The sequence below is a fragment of the Gopherus evgoodei genome, chromosome 5 (genome assembly GCF_007399415.2).
Source record: "Gopherus evgoodei ecotype Sinaloan lineage chromosome 5, rGopEvg1_v1.p, whole genome shotgun sequence".
NCBI classification, from domain to species: Eukaryota; Metazoa; Chordata; order Testudines; family Testudinidae; genus Gopherus; species Gopherus evgoodei.
The window spans coordinates 130,745,422-130,757,562 of record NC_044326.1 but is presented as its reverse complement, the minus strand read 5'-3'; the positions used below and the strand labels follow the sequence as shown (position 1 = coordinate 130,757,562).

Sequence of the window (12,141 nt, the reverse complement as noted above, 5' to 3'; positions counted from 1 at the left end):
TATTTTTCCAGAGGACCTCACAGTTGCAAGAATTTTTTAAGATGGATAAAACAATATATCTCTCCCTAGTCCAGTGGTTCCCAAACTGGGGTTCATGAACCCTGGGGGTTCACAAAATGTTACAGGGGGTTCTTGAGAAAAAATTCCCTAATGGCGGACAGAGCTGTCCCTAGGGACCCTGGGCAGCAGGGCCCAGCAGCCTGGAGCCCCTAGACTTCCAAGAGCTAAGCAGATCAAAGCAAGCATGTCTATCACACTGAGGAGATTTAAACTTCAAGACTCCTTATAAGAAATGAAATGGGGAGGTGGATATTTTTTGCTGTTATTAAAATTAAATAGGCAGCTAGTGTTGTTTTTAAAAGTATTATGAAGAACAAATTTGAGCTTTGTTGCAACGTGTGTTGTTTGCCTGGACTGCTCAAGACCTGAATGTTTGTGTAGGGGGAACTCTTTGAGTTGGCTTCTTAAATACCTTCATGCTGTTTCACATCTGATACTCCTTGATGAAACATAGGAGCCTTGTCTTATAACAGGCTTATTCAAAGTGATACAAGCTACGAAAGTGAGATCTTGGAAGAGTGTTGCCATTTTCATAATGTAATAAAAATACTGTAATGATAAATAATAAATAATAAATAGTGTGTAATAAGCATGTCCTAAAAACAATCTTTATATTTCCAAGATCACTGCTTTTATAATTTATACTCAGATAAAGGAGAAAATCCTTGGAAATATTCATTATTAGGAGGAGGTTCATGAGACTTGACATTTTAGTGAAAGGGGTTCACAGGTTATTAAAGTTTGGGAACCACTGACCTGGTCTCATTCTTGGAAGCAGCTGAACCATTTCAGCTGAAACTTTCAAAAAAAAAAATCAGCTTGAAGCAGACACCCAACATGGGAAATTTCAACACACAGTTTAAATGTGGCAAAATTATAAGCAACTGAAAACAGAATCTTCTAATAAGAAGTGTCTGGCAATCTTAAATCTAGGAGTCGCTACGTGCATTGCCAATAATAAATCAAGATGCTAACTGGAGCTAAATAACTAATTCACTGGACTTAGGTTGTCCCTGTATAGATAGCTGTGTTGCTTAGTTCTTGCATGATTCGCTATGTTGCCTGCATTATTAGCTACAGTTCCTGCTGTTTTCTGTAAGTTGGATCAAACTTCATGAATCTCATGCCCACAGAAATATATTTTTCCTACAGTCCTCAAACCAGATTATTTGCACTGTTACACATCAGCCTTTGAAAAAAATAACCTATTAATAGATGAGTTGTAATTTTTATTTCTCTAGGTCATTATGTGGTGCCCAGCCCATCACCATAATATCTGTGTGCCTATGCTAAGTGGACCAGAATTAGCTGCTGGTTTCACCCATGCAATCCCATTGAAGTCAGCTTTAACTGGAGGCAGAAATTGCAGCATGCCTCTGGTATTAAGGCCTAATGTGAGTTCTTAGCTTTTTAAAGGGATACATGGGAGCTACGTTTGCTCCCTGAATGAAAATGTTAGATTTATGGTAGTTATATCTTGTCTTAGGTCTGACAGCAGTAAGAAAAGAAGCCACCCTGAAAAGCCAACAGTCCCAAATTATTGTCCCTGTCCTCCTGGCCATGACCTCACAAGCTCATCCACTCTGACTGAGGGCCACCAGGCCTCACAACCACCTAGGCATATCAGCAGGACTCAGAGATGTGTCTCATCGCCAACAGACTTGAAGAATCATTCTTCCGAACCTAAGCAGCGCGCCAGACCCCTGCTCCTTAACCGTATTCCTTCTGGACGAGGGCAGTCCTCATCTAGCGCTGCTCATTCCACCCAGACTCCCACAGACCTGCAGGCTGCTGGGGACGGCCTGGCAATGAGGCAACATGCCAAACTAGACGCCGTCCCCCCCGAAGGCAATGATAATGGTCAGGCACGGCCTCTCTACCACAATGACAGCTCCCCTGAGGACTCAGCCGAAGAAGCGATGCAGAGAAAGGCCATGCTGCCTCAGAGACACCTTCCACCAGAAGTGAAATGGGCTCATTCCGTCAATTATGACAGCTTCCCAAAGGGCTCAGTGTCTTCTCAGGTGTCTGGGCAGAAGCTCTTTCAAAGATGGCAGAGCCTACCGATGCAAAGCAGCACTTCTTCTGATTCAGAGACTCCTCCTCCCTCTGGGAAGATCTCTCTGCGGATCTCCGAGTCAGGCCTTCAGCTGACTCCCCCACCGAGCATGCCGGAAGAAGGAGACGATGAGGTGTTTATCAAGGACTTGCAGCCTGGTGCTGCAGGAACTGCATTTAAACCCTTACCCCCTCCGCCACCACCTCCTCCTCTTCCTGAGTTGAGCCCCAGCACATTCACAAGCGATGCAGAGGTATTTCCACCTCCTCCCCCGGCTGCATTTGAAGCACGTGGGGCAACAGGAGACAAATCCACGCGGCTTATAGAACAGGCCAAAGTAAGGTAAGGGAGAGCTGTAATGCCATGGTGTCTTCCCGCACCAGTTTAAGGGTATGGCTACAATTGGAATTTCAAAGCGCTGCCCTGGCAGCGCTGTGGGAGCGCTGCCGTGGCAGCGCTTTGAAATGTGAGTGTAGTCAGAGCGGCAGCGCTGGGAGAGAGCTCTCCCAGCGCTGCATGTAAACCACATCCCTTACGGGTGTAGCGTGCAGTGCTGGAACCTGCGCTCCCAGCGCTGCTGCCCTGATTACACTGACGCTTTACAGCGCTGTATCTTGCAGCGCTCAGGGGGGTGTTTTTTCACACCCCAGTTGCAGCGCTGTAAAGTGTGAGTGTAGCCAAGGCCTTAGTCTTTGTAGGGCCATAAGGAGTAAGATATGCCGGGCCCAATCCGTCTGTGACGGACCACCTCCCTCCCCCAGCATTGCATACCCATGGGACCCATTCACAGCCACCAGCTGAGCGGAAAGGTGTCTAGGGAGTGTACACATACATCAGGGAAAGCAAGGAAATTGGACAAAGTCTCTGTCACCAGGGCTTGCTAGCCTCTTGCTCTGTGGGCGGTAGGGTAACCAGAGACCAAGTGTCAAAAATCGGGACAGAGGGTTGGGGGTAATAGGAGCCTATATAAGAAAAATCCCCAAATATCGGGACTGTCCCTATATAATCGGGACATCTGGTCACCCTACTGGGCGGACAGGGAAGGATGAATGACACTAAGGAAGAAGGAGAATGCTGAGACTGTGGCCTGTGCTTTACAAAGGGGCAGACAAAATGGTTCTTTCTGGTTTTCAGGCTCTGTGGCACCTACATGGCAATAAAAAACCCCGCGGCACCTACTCTTCCTTATGGGGCTCGGGCTGCAGAGCTAAAAATAGCGATGTCGACACTCGGGCTCGGGCTGGAGCCTGGGGTCTTGAGACCCACCCCCATCATGGGATTTCAGAGCCCAGGCTCCAGCCCAAAGCCAAACGTTTACACTGCTGTTTTTAGCCCTGCAGCCCGAGACCTGTGAGCCTGACTCAGTACCCAAAGTTGCAGGTCCATTACTGTAGGTGGCACTGGCTGGGCAAGGGGGTCCTTGGTTAAACAGGCCCTATGCAGCTGTATGTGTCTCATAGACCTATGGCTATCACTGGGGCCTGTAACTAAGAGAATATACTGGGCCTGATTCTCCTCTCAGTTACAGCACAGACTCCAGTGGTGTTACTCCTCATTCACTGCTGCGTGAGAGCAGAGTTGGTCCCCGGGTTCTGACGTGCTGCGGTGGGTGCTCTCCATTCCAGTTGTCAGGGGGACGTCCCAGGTTTTGAGTGGGATGATCCCACGTGAAACCTAGGCTTGGAGGATCAAAGTGTCCCAGAATATATCTCAGAGCCTGCGCAAAACGATCCTGTCACAACATGGCGACTGGGTGTCAAGAGGTGGCCACGCAAATATCGCAGCTTCTGAATGCAATGAGTTTATCCCGCCAGAGTAACTTGTAAAGCAGGCCATGGGCTGGTGTAAATCAGAGCAGCTGTGTGGACTTCAAAGGAGCTACCCCAAGTTACTCCAGCTGAGAATTAGGCCCATCCTGACTGTATTAGCAGGGCTGTGGCAGTGAGTGTTAAGGAACCTCTGGAGTCAGTATGAAAAGGACAGCTAGGATTTGAATTGTTCAGGCTTATTCTCGTTCCCAGCTTGAGAATGTCAAGCTGATTGACTTCCTTGTGGGGCTGATGAACCTGATCTCCGAACGGCTTGCTAGGAGGGTGGCTGCTGTAGTTTTAGCTCCCACAGCAAGGATCAGCTTGTTATGTATCACTGGGAGTGAGCACAACAGTTGCCCCACATTGTCCAACACAAGAAGTTTGTAACCCGCCCATTCGATCTTTACTGGAATAAGGAAGCGACCGTGTTTGGAGTCATGGGGATCATTTATTTCTGGCACCACTAGCTTCTTAGAGTGGGTTTTTCTAGGTACAAACACTTAGCAAGAGGCTGTCTCTGCCCCCAAAGAGCTTACAGTTTGAATAGACCAGAGAAAGTATAGTGGAAAGGGAAATGTGATTTACTATATACCTCTCTTGTTTGTGCCATACCTTTACTGTCCAAAAGGATCCCTTCAGCCCATGTTTATCATAGAACTTTTCTGTCCACAGCAGTTTCGACGGGTTTCCCAGGAGTCTGGCTGATAGGGAGAAGCCGGGGTTGAGTTCCATCAGCAGGGAAAACAGCTGGGCCGCTTCACCGTCTGTTAGGAACGCTGAGTCACCGCACCAGTCGCCTGCTGCTCAAGGGGAGCGGCCAAACTCTGAGAAGCAGAATGCAGCTCAACTCGGGGACAACCTGAAAGAGCTAGACACCCAGGGGAAGGATTCGGAAAATGGTGGCCTCAGCCCCAGGACTCAGGGCACAGCTATTCAGGTGATAAAGAAGAAGACGCCGGAGGATATTAAGTCAGAGGCCCTAGCCAAGGAGATCGTCCACAGGGATAAGTCTCTAGCAGATATCCTGGATCCAGACTCCAAAAGGAAGACAACCATGGACTTAATGGAAGGGATCTTCCCCAATGGAACCAGCTTGCTGAAAGAGAACAACATGAAAAGGAAGATAATGCAAAAGAAAGCCAGCAGGACGGTGCCTGAGAATGACAGGTGAGCCCGGTTCATTTGGGGGGTTGGCTGATATATAAGAGGAGCTGTTCGCCTGCTCACTTGTATGGAAGACACTAAGGCCAGTAGAGAATATGGTGCTAAGTTCGGTATAGAGACATGGGAAGAGAGAGGTTGCTTCACTCCACCCCCTTGGCTAATCTCTGCAATGGCATTTCCCATGTTTTTGGAAACTAAGATCCATGCTAAGCCCCTAAACCAGAGAGGAAGGGCCTAATTCTGATCTCTCACCATGGTCACCAGGAGTAACTCCACTGAACCCAATGGAATTACCTCAGTGTAAACCTAGTGGAAGAACAGAATCAGGACCAAATCATTGGGAAAACAGATAGCTTATGAGAGGCAATATTTTTTTTGAGGGGGGGGGATCCTAGGGGAATCCCTTATAAAAAAACACCACAATGTGCTGCAAAAATTACCCAAAACTTTGAAGAATGCCTAATATAAGACAGAGGGCCAAATGCAACAGCTGGAGAAGCCCTGCTGTAATAAATTATAACTGGATTATGCTGGAGAAGATAGTCAATTAAATTGACTTCAGTGGCGCTATACCAGTTTAAACTAGCTGAGAATCCAGCCCCAGTGTTTAGACAAGTTGTTAGCAGAAAACCAAACATCAGTGCGATTGTGCTGGCTTTCCCAGCATGGAGGGATTTGAAAATGGCTGACATGCACCATCTACTGGTGGGAAGCAGCAAGCTCCTTAACAGACAGTATTAATAAACTATCCCAGCTGATACCTAACCCTGACACTTTGGTTTTGACATTTCTCTATTTCCTTATCTAAACTAAACCCCCACTCGGGATCTGTTGTGCATCTTTTTCATTGTGGAATAGAAGAGAAGAAAAGGAAGCTGCTGTAACTTTGGTCACCTGCACTGCTTACTATAACATGTCAGCCCCCAAAGCAGAGCTGCTGAATAAAATCAAAGACATGCCAGAAGATGTGGAGAAGGAAGAGGAGCAGCTAGACATCAATGAGAAGAAGGTAATTCATAGCATGGATTTCTGTTGGTCTGCACGTGACCAGCAGGGGTCATATTCAGCACTGATGTGTAGAAGTGTAGTTCTGTTTAACTTCAGCACCTCTAGACACTACACTCAGAGGCCCTTCAGAAATGGAGGTCATTTCTATGCTGGAGGTTTGTTCTCATAGGAGCTTTACCCCACTTCCAACCTAAGTTCCCTGTGAGCTGTGCGGCCGCGCAGCAGCCTATTTAGCTCCGCACAGGCTCTCAGGAAACCTGCCCGGGGACCTGCTGGAGGAGGAGCAGGTCCTTCCCTGGTCCCCACCCAGCCCAGCCACAACTCTGCTGCGGTGCAGCATGATCGGGCCCAGTCACGGCCAGAGCAGCCCGGACTCAGCAGCAACCAGGGCAGCACAGCCAGAGCGGCTTGGATCTGGTCAAGGCGGCCCAACCCGGACCTACGCGCGGCCGGAGAGGCCCTCCCCCAGCCAGGGCCTGCTGGGGTCTGGGGAGAGGTGCCTATCCTGCAGCCCCAGCCCCAGAGCTGCCGCGGCAGGGAGAGGTTCCTTCCCCCCCCCAGACCAGATGCTGCTGTCGGGAGAGAGAGCTGGGGGCATTCCACTCTCCCCGCTGTAGTCCCTGAGTACCCTCTTGCATCTCAAACTCCTCATCCTCAGCCCCAGCCAGAACCCTCACTCCCTGCACCCAGCCCTCTTCTCCAGTCCTGAGCCCAGGAGCAGCACCAGGGTTTTTGGCGCCCTAGGCAGAATTCAGGGGGCAGCATTTTGTGTGCTTCCCACGGGGCGCACAGGAGCTTCCAGTTCCTCTCCCATCACGCCGTCAAAGAAGGACCCTCCGCCAAAATGCCACAGGTGACAGCGGCAGCCATTGAGCTGCTCAATTGCCTGCCACTGTTTTCTGTGGCACGTCGGCAGAAGGTCCTTCTTTGGCAGCGCGACGGGAGCAGAACTGGAAGCTCCTGTGCGCCCCATGGGGAGCGCACAAAATGCTACCTCCCGAATCCTGGCGCCCTAGGTGACTGCCTAGGGTCGCCTAATGGAAGTGCTGACCCTGCCTGAGCCCCTTATCCCCAGCCCCACCCCAGAGCCCTCATCCCCAGCCAGAGCCCTCACTTCCTGCACCCAGCCCTCTGCTCCAGCCCTGAGCCCCTCCTCCCCTGCCCCACCCTCGAGCCCGCACCCCCAGCCAGAGCCCTCACTCCCTGCACCCAGCCCTCTGCTCCATCCCTGAGCCCCTCCCACACTCTGAACCCCTCAGCCCCACCCCCACCATATGTATTTTGTTATGTGCACCAATATGAAGTCACATATCACCTCCACATTGGTGCACATAAGAAAGTTAATTCTACACATGGGTGGAAAAAATGGAAGGAACACTGGTTCCAACTGGTGTGAATCTTGGCTTTTCTAGTGTCAGCTTGAGGTTTGCCCCAGTTCTGTTAGGTGCCATACGGTCTCTATTGCAAGAGAATCCCAGTCCCAAAGAGCTTACAGAAGGTGGGAGAGGAAACAGAAAGGTAGTGACTTGCCCAACCAAGGTCACAGCTCAGGTCAGTGGCAGGAATAGAACCCAGGTACTGTGATGCCCAGCCTAGTGCTCTCTCTTGTGCTATTCTGTTGCTGAGGCTTTAGGTGACAGCTCCTACAACTCAGGTCTGGCAGGGCTCCTAGGTGACTCACTGAAGCTGGACACTGCAAAGCTCACAAATCCCTGGAGGCAGGTTGTTGCTGGAGAGAACCCACACATATTTCTACATTCTTTTTCCCCCATGTCAGAAACAAATCACGGCTGTAAATTGACAGCACATTGTGTCTCACTGGCCAGGATAACACAACAGAATGTTTATGCCTTCGGTGTGACAGGTTAGTTTGAACAGACTGAAATATACAAAGAGTTGCACAAGTACCCTGTGTTGTAAACATACATGTATATACTTTGCACACTGAGCTCACACGTTGCTTGGTCTAGTGTCTAGGACATTGAACTGGGAATCTGGCAACCTGGGTCTTCGCAGGCCAGTTACCACATTGGGACTGCGTGAGCCTGGCTGAGTCCTTTCACCTCTCAGTGCTGGTTAAGGTGCCCAGATGAATGATGTGAAATATCGGGACGCCGGGGTGGGGGGTGAGGGGTGCCGGCGGAACAACAACAACAACAACAAGAAAAAACCCAAGAGCCGGCGGCAGAGAAAACAACAGAAGTGAAAAAAAAAAGGCCCACACCAGCTCGCCTTCGCTCTGCCTCCACCTCCCCTGAGCTGAGTGCCACATCCTGCTTCTCTCCCCTCCCTCCAGCACTTGCGCCGCCATACAGCTGATTAGCGCAAGCCTGGGAGGGAGGGGTGAGGAGGAGGTGCTTGGGGAAGAGGCGGGGCTGGGACAGGGATTTGCAGAGGGATCCAATGGGAGAGGGAGGGGCGGAGTCGAGGCGGGGCCGGGTGGAGTTGGGGCAGGGGGCGCGAGCCCCCTCCACCTGTGCACCAGAGGGCAAAATATCGGGACAATTTGCCTCCCGACTGATGTTCAGTCGGGACGTGGGACAAACAAGTAAATATCAGGACAGTCCCGATAAAATCGGGACATCTGGTCACCTTAGTGCTAGTTTCCCTTCTGTGTCTGTCCCCTGCAATTGTCTTGTCTATTGTGATTGTAAACTCCTTGGGGCAGGGTCTGTCTCTTATTGTGTGTATGTACAAGGCCTCAACAGCAGGGGAGCCCAATCTCATTTGGGCCATCTAGGTGCATCCATAATACAAATAAGTAAAGATAGAATTGGGAAACCCCATTTCATAGGACATTTAAAATAAACCTCAGCAATGTTCTAGAAAACGTTCTGTAGGGAGCAATCCAGCCCTGGCAGTGGAATGGACTAGCTAAGGTAACAGGCCTTGTCTCGTTTCTATGATTCTGCAGAGATGCAGGATAGTAACTGCATGCTGAATAAATGATTTGACAATATACAACTATCACAAACCTTTAGCTTGTGCCTTCCACCCCACTAAACACCTGGTTTAAATAACTAGCCTCATCCCCAGTTTGTAGAGCCCTTCACTTTAAAGCGACTAGTTACAGCCAGTCCCAGATTTGCAGCATTGGGTTAATTCTTTGAGTGCTGTTGAACATAGCAAATGCCTATCTGCCTGGATCAGGAAAAAGACAGAAGTCAGAGTAAAAGGATAAGGGGTTGAGCAAATGAATCAGATGCATGCCGTGAAGGATTGACAAGCCAGCAAGAAGGTGTGAGCCTACCAGAGGAGGACAAATCCCAAGCATCAAAGGTTACATTTGCATGGGAAAAGATAAATGGATCTGAGTGATTAGCGAGATTGCTTTGGCATGTTTGCTGGGTGTCTGTGTGAAGTAACATTTGCATAGATAGGTATTATGAGGAGAGGCAGCTACTCCAAGAGTAAACCAAGCACATTTCCATTGTAAATATGCAAAGGACTTTGTGAACTGGCATTTGGAAGGGCAGGAGAGTCACTGATTAATGAATACGAAGTAAGTGCTTTCAGGTCCATTTCAGCCTCCTAGGCATTCCAAGACAAAGCTCTGATTAAAAGGTATGTTTGCTCCCTGCCTCCACCCCCACCACCTGACAGCCTTCGGGTACAAAGGGGCTCAAAGACAGGGACTATACACATGGACAACATTCTGAACGACCTATCGGTTCTCCTGCAAAACTCGCAGATAACCAGTGAGCGGCGCCACTGATCCAAAGCTCATGAAAGTCAATGGAAATGCTCCCATTGGGCCTTTGAATGGCTCTGTGGTGTTTTCCCATTTGCCACTGTAATAATTCAGCTTCCTTCTTTGCTCCTTTGGCTACTGACTCTCTGCCCCCAGTTTCCCAGGCACATGAATTCTAGCTGGGTCGCCACAGCTGCACCTTGCAAAAGACAAGGGACCTCAGTTCTGTTTTCCCATATGCCGGTGTAAATCTGGAGTGAATCGACTGCAGCCAGTGGAGCTACCCAGAAGCAAGTGAGCCGAGGCTCAGGACAAACACTTCGGCACAGGGAGGTTCTGCCCCCCCGCCCAGTTTAATAGGATGAGCCTGAATTCAGCTGATGATGTCCTGCATCCCAGCCTCACAGCTAGTGGTTTCACATTGATCAAAAGTGGAGGCGCATCTGTAGCATACAGTAGAAACACGTTCTTTCCTACTGAGGAGCAAACTGGGTCTGCGGTCAGAGATGTTAGTGCCAGGGGGTGCTGCTTGGTGTTTGCTTGGCTGTTGCGGGGCAGGGGGAGATCGGAGTAGCAAAGGCTTCCTGATCACATGTGATGCGACCAGTGTGGTTCTCTTATGTGTTTGGAATGACTGGGCTGGATCCTCAGCTATGGCCAAGGAGCACAAAGATGCTCTTTTCACTCCCACGATCCTGGGGCTGCTCTGTGCCTTTTGGCTCTCTAGCACAGATTGTAACAGCCTGAAGGCTGCTCTAAACTACATCAACTGCGAAAGACAACAAGGGGCCATTAGGGCAGGGGTTCCCAAACTGTGGACCACAGCCTAAAGGTGGGCCACGGCACAGTCCCTGGTGATTGGCCATGAGTGGCGTTTGGGAGGGGCGTGTTGCCCCCACCAAACTGTGTATGTTGGTGGAGTGCCACTGGAGACGGCCTGCGCCTAGGGCTGGAAGAGCCCAGCATCCCTGGCAGGTGGCAGAGGTCAAAGCAGAGCTGCCAGATGGAGGGCAAGGAGAAGGAGTGAGCCCCAAGAGGTGACAGCTCATAGGGTGGCTGGAAGAGGCTGGAAGGTTCCCAGCTCTTTCTGCTCTGAGTGGCCGCACCCCATGATCCGTGGCTGTCAGGCTTCCTGGAATATTGGTCCCGTGGGTCCCCTAGGTACCGGGACTTGGCAGTGCCGCTCGGTTTCTACCTGGACAACGCCATGATGGGGACCATCACAGTAATGGCCGGGCCTCTTCCCGGCAGCAGCAGCCCTCAAGCCCTTTGTTCTTTCCCAGGAGGGAGTGTCTGTGAGGCACGCAGGGTGCTGGGTGTTTGACTGGGGCAGGGCTGCAGGTGACAAGCTCAAGGCACTCAGCATGCTGCTGAGGCAGGAGGTGTTGGCGGGGGCTGGCCGTGGCACCTGCCTGGCCCCTTCGCTTTCTCGCTGGCCCTGGTCCCTGCTGAATCAAGGGGCAGCTCACGCTCTGTGGTGTCCCTCTCCCTGACGGACGCATGTTAATAGTGGGCTGAAGTGCCCATTGCAGCTGCACCAGCGAGCCTCTGGGAAAAAAATTTGGGAACCCTGCACTAGGGCGTAGGGATCCCCAAACCATGCCCCTTTTCCATGGCCACACCTCCTTGCACTGACTGCAACAGAGACTGGTGTAGGAGCAGCTATGGCGGCTCAGAGAATCCCCCTGAGGATCTGCCTGCACAGGGAACAGGACCAGCGCTAGAGTTTTTCGCGCCCGAGGCGTACGGCCATTTCACCGCCCGGCGTGCTGCTCCCGCAGCTCCGGTGGAGCTGCCGCAGCCATTTCTGCTGCGGGTCCGTTGGTCTGTGGCTCCAGAGGAGCTGCCGCAGCCGTGCCTGCGGGAGGTCCACCGGAGCCTCGCGGGAGCAGCGGACTTTCCGCAGGCACGACTGAGGCAGCTCCACCTGAGCCACCTGCCACTCCCCTCGTCCCCGGCAAAATGCCGCCCCCGAAAATCCTGGCACCCTTGGCGATTGCCTAGTTCGCCTCAATGGAAGCTCCAGCCCTAACAGGGAAGGCTGAATTCATCAAGACTAGAACCACTTTGCAAGGGTAGAGCATTGCAAAGTGACCAAAGCACAACTCAGGATCAGAGCCATTCGTAGGATGTGTTTGTATTCCAGTAGCTCTGAGGCCGCAGTCACAGCTGGGCCCCATTGGACTAGACTCTGCACAAACACATAGGAAGATACAGTCCCTACCCTGATGAGCTTACAGAATAATGCTAATGAATCAGGAACTGAGCCTATAATTTCTCTTCCCCCTTCCAAAAACCATTCTGCTCTGCATTGGTACCTGACAACCAGTCATCTTCCCCTTGGGGAT

The 12,141-nt window shown here is 51.0% G+C and overlaps 1 protein-coding gene across 2 annotated transcripts in view; it reads left to right on the top strand.

Annotated features, from left to right (window-relative positions):
- The window catches only part of SHROOM3 (shroom family member 3), a 246,454-nt gene that overhangs the window by 230,596 nt on the left and 3,717 nt on the right, over positions 1–12,141 (top strand). For both annotated transcript variants that reach the window (XM_030565152.1, XM_030565153.1), the window contains exons 7-9: positions 1,547–2,461; positions 4,603–5,097; positions 5,953–6,103. In XM_030565152.1, the coding sequence (XP_030421012.1) occupies positions 1,547–2,461; positions 4,603–5,097; positions 5,953–6,103 (1,561 nt within the window). The remainder of the gene's footprint in view (positions 1–1,546; positions 2,462–4,602; positions 5,098–5,952; positions 6,104–12,141) is intronic.